This window comes from Myotis davidii, unplaced genomic scaffold, assembly GCF_000327345.1.
Source record: "Myotis davidii unplaced genomic scaffold, ASM32734v1 scaffold6, whole genome shotgun sequence".
NCBI lineage: Eukaryota > Metazoa > Chordata > Mammalia > Chiroptera > Vespertilionidae > Myotis > Myotis davidii.
The window spans coordinates 5,777,501-5,782,843 of record NW_006383011.1 but is presented as its reverse complement, the minus strand read 5'-3'; the positions used below and the strand labels follow the sequence as shown (position 1 = coordinate 5,782,843).

Here is a 5,343-nt window from a genome sequence, read left to right as displayed (position 1 = left end):
AGGCGAGTGTGTCCGTGGGGGGGACATCATGGGTCCCTCTCCCGCCCCAGCGGTGCCTGGACCGGTCTCTCCTCCCGTCTGCATTGGCGCAGATACCACCCCCCGGTGCCCCCTCCTGCCTTCCCGCCCCGCCGTCTCCCGGTCTCGAGGGTGAAGGACTGACCCAGCTCGTTCCTCCTTAATCGCGGCTCAGGTCTGCTCGCTCTCCCCACCCACCCACAGCACACAGCACACCTCCCGGTCTGTGACTCCCGCTCGCACTGGGCAAGTCAGAGGCGGATTCCGCGCTGGGCGGAGGATTTTGCTGAACCTTCTTACGCGGTGTTTCATTAGGAAATAATGGGGAAATGCAGAGTCTCACATGAGCATCATTTGTGTAGACACCATCCATCTTTCCCAGAGCATAATATTAATGTGTGCGCGCGCGCGTGTGCGGGGCATATTTTCATGTAAAAGAAACGGTTCCAGACACCTCTGAAGGATGCGCCTACCACCTCCTCCTGATTTGGTCCCACTCGCCTCTCTCCCCAGAGTTCCCCCGCGGCCCTGAATCGGGTGGTTTTTGCCGCATGTTTTTAATGCTCTTACTACAGACGGTGTATATGCATGCCCATAGCTGGCATTGTTTTTTACGCTTTATGTAACCTGCATCACATTGCTCATTCTGCAGCTTGCTTCTTTAGGGCAGCATAGTATCTTCGAACTTTGTCCCTGTGCATTTTAGATCCAGTTAATTCATATTGGCTAATGGATTGTATTCCATTGCAAGGATACACCTTAATTTCATTCTTTTCCTGTTAGTGACTATTTTAGGTTGTTTCTAGTTCAGAGAGAAAGTGTGTGTGTGTGTGTGTGTGTGTGTTTAATTGATCTTTTAGAGAGAGCGAGAGGGGAAGGGGAGGGGAGACTTCAAATTGTTGTTTCACTTATTTATGCATTCATTGGTTACTTGTACTTACCCTGACCAGAGAAATAACCCGAAGCTGCGGACATGTTTCTAGTTTTTAATGTTACAGTGTAGCAGTGAACATTCTTGTACCTGTCTTTTTGTACACTGGTACTGGAATTTCTCCAACATGTTTAGCCATAAGTGAACTTAATGGCTTAAGAGGAATGTGGGATTCTTTTGCCTCCCCCCCCCACCCCCCCACCCCCCCCAGATGAAGGAGGTTCAGAATCGTAGATTTGGAATTTCAGTGCCAGTAGGAACTTAGAAGGTGGGACACAAGATCATAGGTAGTGTCAGGACTCAAGTAGTGATGGAAGGGAGAATGGAGTGGTGGAGAGATCTTGAGTTTTGGAGTTCTGATTCTTCCTATCTTTTTAGATCTTTGTAATGCGGGTACTTTGTAATGTGGCACTTCTTCAATACCCACCTCTCAGGATTAATGTTGCAATTAATGGAATGATCATATAATTAGCCTGTCCCATTCATTTACCATACACATACACAAGCCCAAACAATACCAAATGCCTCTCTATCTCTCTTAGAGGTAAAAGAGCTAAATCTTTAAAAAAGAAGTTACAACTTGAAATAACTAATGGAAATTTTATTTTTTCTGCAACAATAACCAGAAAGAAAGTCACAAGTATTGATGTTTCTCTTTTGTTTGCATAATTTTAGAAGGTACTGTATATAGACTATTTTATCTTCCATTTGATTGTCTCTCCCTACCTAATGAAAATTTTAATCAAAGAGCATGTGATAAGTCAATGTTTTGACCAGTTAAAATTCAAAAACAATTAAACAATCATGTATTTTTGTGTTTTAATCTTTACAAGGCTAATTTATTCATTTAAAAGACTGCTCTTTGAGCTCTAGCTGGTTTGGCTCAGTGGATAGAGCTCGGGCCTATGGACCAAAGCGTTCTGGGTTCAATTTTAGTCAAGGGCATGTACCTTGGTTGCAGGCTTCTCCCTGGCTTGGGCCCTGCTCTGGGCTCGTGCAAGAGTCAACCAATCCATGTGTTTCTCTCATATTGATGTTTCTGTCGTTCCCTCTCTTTTCCACTCTCTCTAAAAATCAGTGGAAAAATATCCTTGGGTGAGGTTTAACCACACACACACACACAGACTGCTTTTTGAGATTACATTTTTTTTTCTTTTTAATTCTTTATTGTTGAAAGTATTACATGTGTCTTCTTTTTCCCCCTTTGCCCTCTCCCAGCCTGTCCCCACCCCCCAGCCCTGGCCTTCACCCCCACCCCATTGTCTGTGTCCATTGTTATGCTTATATGCATACAAGTTCTTAACCCCTCAACACTCCCCAGTCTTCCCTTTGAGGTGATTCTGTGTCTCTGGATCTGTTTTTGTTCATCAGTTTTGTTGTATTCTACAAATGAGTGAGATCATGTCGTATTTATCTTTCTCTGACTGGCTTATTTCACTTAGCATAATGCTCTCCTGATCCATTCATGCTGTTGTAAATGGTAAGAGCTCCTTTTTTACAGCAGCGTAGTATTCCATTGTGTAGATGTGCCACAGTTTTTTAATCCACTCATCTGCTGATGGGCATTTAGGCTGTTTACAAATCTTAGCTATTGAAAATTGTACTATGAACATAGGGGTGCATTTGTTCTTTCTGACTGCTGTTTTTGATTTCTTGGGATGAGATTACATTCTTACTGTAGGTTTTAATGGTCCTTCATGAAAGGATACAGATAGGTGATAGGGTTAGTTGGTTATTTTGTATGTTGGTTTTTACTTTCCTTTTTTTTAGCATAATTATAAATTTTACTAACCCATGTTGGTCCCAAATTTTATTTTGAAATTATTAGTCTGTGTAAATCCAAAATCTCAGAAATTCTGTTGTGCTATATTCAAGACTGTAATTTCTGATGTCTAGGATCTTTTCAAGAGGAGCTTATATTCTATAACCGGTTGCTATTTAGTGTAAAAAATTTGATAATAATTCAGTGTGAAAATGGTCTGGGTACCAGTCTACATGAAGGTGTTCACAAAAAGTTAGGACTATGAACTCTGATTCAAGCAATGGATGTTAAGTTGGGTATCTCAAAGACAAATCTATTTGTGATTTCTTTTTATAAGTCAGAATATTTCACAAAGACCTTCTAATGGAATGTTTTTATTTCTTTCCTGATGGAGGGAAAAACATTGTTTTTACTTACTTTCTTTCAAGTGGCGCGGACTGCTTCAGAGATTGAATCTAGATGGCACTTGACTTAGGTCTGTAGGGTATAGTAGAGGTGGCCCTAGCCCAACTCCTATTGAGGCTCTTTGAATTTGAGCTGAGTGGTATTGGCACAGTTGTCCTGATGCCAACACATGCTGCTTTTGACTTGAAAAGATATGCTAGCCATGAAAGCTGAAGATAGTATGAATAGCCTTTCATCAATACAAACACAAAACACCCTTTTTTTCCTTTTAAAAAAAAGTACCCACACTGACTGTTAGTATTAATAAGTAAACTTTTAAGGTAGCTAAGTTAACAAGTGAATTGAGAGATTCAGTGTATCAGTATGATATGATGCTTTAAATTTTTTCTGCTATTTAATTTTTCTTGAACAGAAACACCGTGCTGGACAGCCAGCGTAAACAAAAGCATTATGGAATCACTTCTCCAATTAGCTTGGCATGTCCTAAAGAAATTGATCACATTTACACACAGAAATTAATTGATGCCATGAAACCATTTGGAGTTTTTGAAGATGAGGAAGAATTGAACCACAGGTATGTCACATAAAAATGCAAAATATTTTACAGTATATTATTTAATCATTAATTCTACAAACATATATCAGGTACCTATTATGTCCCTGCCTAAACGTTTTTTTAAAAAGGACAAATGAAGAGAAACCTTGGCGTTCCTGGAATTTATATTTTAGGTGATTGTTAGGGAAGGAGACTAACATTTAGCCAAATAAATACATGTTACATGTGATGAATACTGCTCGGAAAGAGTAGTGATGCTGACAAAAATAAAGCTGGGAGTGGAGGTTGTCAGTGAAGTCTTCATTAACATTTCAGGAAAAAATTGAAGATGAGGGAGCTATGTGAATAGTTGAGAGGAAAGCATTCTAGACAGAAGGCTTGAGGTGGGAGTGTACCTGCTTTAAGGAATATATAGCAAGGTAGGGGTTTGATTCCCAGTCAATGGCACAAACCTGGATTCAGGTTCCATCCCTGGGGCACATGCGGGAAGCAACCAATCAATGTGTCTCACATCCATGTTCCCCCCCCCCACTCCCCCCTTCTTCTTCCCTCTTCCTCCCTCTTCCCCTCTCCCACTCCCTCATGTGAGGATTAACAAAAAACAAAACAAAAGTTTTGGCTTTTACTTTGAGTAAAATGGGAAGCTATTAGGGTTTTGACCAGAAGGTTGATGTGATTTACTCATATTTTAACATACTCTGGTTGCTATATTGAGAATAGTCTGAAGAGAGATCAAGTCTGAGCTGGAGAAATTAGTTGGAAGGCTAATATAATCAGGGAAGAAATGATGGTGGCTGGCAGTGGTGATGATAAGTAGTAGAATTTTGGATATGTTTTAAAGGTAGGGTTGTCTGATGACTATGGAATGTGTGAGAGAGAAAAGATGAGAGAGGATCAAGAATGATGCCAAGGTTTTTGGTCTCAGCACCTTGTGAAGGATGAAATTTCATTACCTGGGGAAGGCTGAGGGAGAAGCAAGTTTGGACAGATCCAGGAATCCAGTTTTTCATGTTATCTTTACGATACTTAAACTCTACTTTCCTTCTTTCTTTTTTTTATTATTTTTTTTTAATCCTCACCTGAGAATATTTTTCCATTGATTTTTAGAGCGGGAAAGAGAAATATCGATGTGAGAGAAACACATCAACTGGTTGCCTCCTGCATGTGCCCCGACCAGAGTCTGGGCCGGGGAGGAGCCTGCAACCAACATACATACCCTTGACAGAAATCGAACCCGGGACACTTCAGTCTGCAGACTGGCACTCTATCCACTGAGCCAAACCATCCAGGCTCTTTTTTCTTCTTTTAATGTGGATTTGGATATGCCATTGTTTGCAAATTTATTTTAATATCAGATTGCATTTATTAAGAATATTATTTCATAAAAAGCAGCCAATGATTAATTTACCCATTTTAATTATCCAAAAACCTATGACTTTCAATGAGAGAAGGCTAATCTCTATTATTAGCATATTGAATTACCGTATTTGCCGGCGTATAAGACGATTTTTTGGCCCTGAAAAATATGCCTCCAAGGGGGGGTCGTCTTATACGCCAGGTACACTTCAGATAGACTGCCCATAGTGCTTGCCCCGTGCCATAGTGGCCTCCCGATGCCCGCCCACTTCATTCCACATACCGTTCAGGCATCAGCAGCGCTGCTGGGTATAT

The 5,343-nt window shown here is 40.8% G+C and overlaps 1 protein-coding gene across 8 annotated transcripts in view; it reads left to right on the top strand.

Moving 5' to 3' along the window:
* The window catches only part of PAPOLG (poly(A) polymerase gamma), a 41,234-nt gene that overhangs the window by 503 nt on the left and 35,388 nt on the right, over positions 1-5,343 (top strand). For 7 of the 8 annotated variants that reach the window (XR_001512289.1, XR_001512290.1, XR_001512291.1 and 4 more), the window contains exon 2: positions 3,529-3,690. Coding sequence is in view for 5 of the 8 variants with exons in the window: in XM_006778572.2 (XP_006778635.2) it covers positions 3,529-3,690 (162 nt within the window). In the remaining 3 variants the exon portion in view is untranslated. Of the gene's footprint in view, positions 1-2,389; positions 2,430-3,528; positions 3,691-5,343 lie in introns of those variants that run through there. The other variant, XM_015557927.1, reaches the window with a different exon arrangement.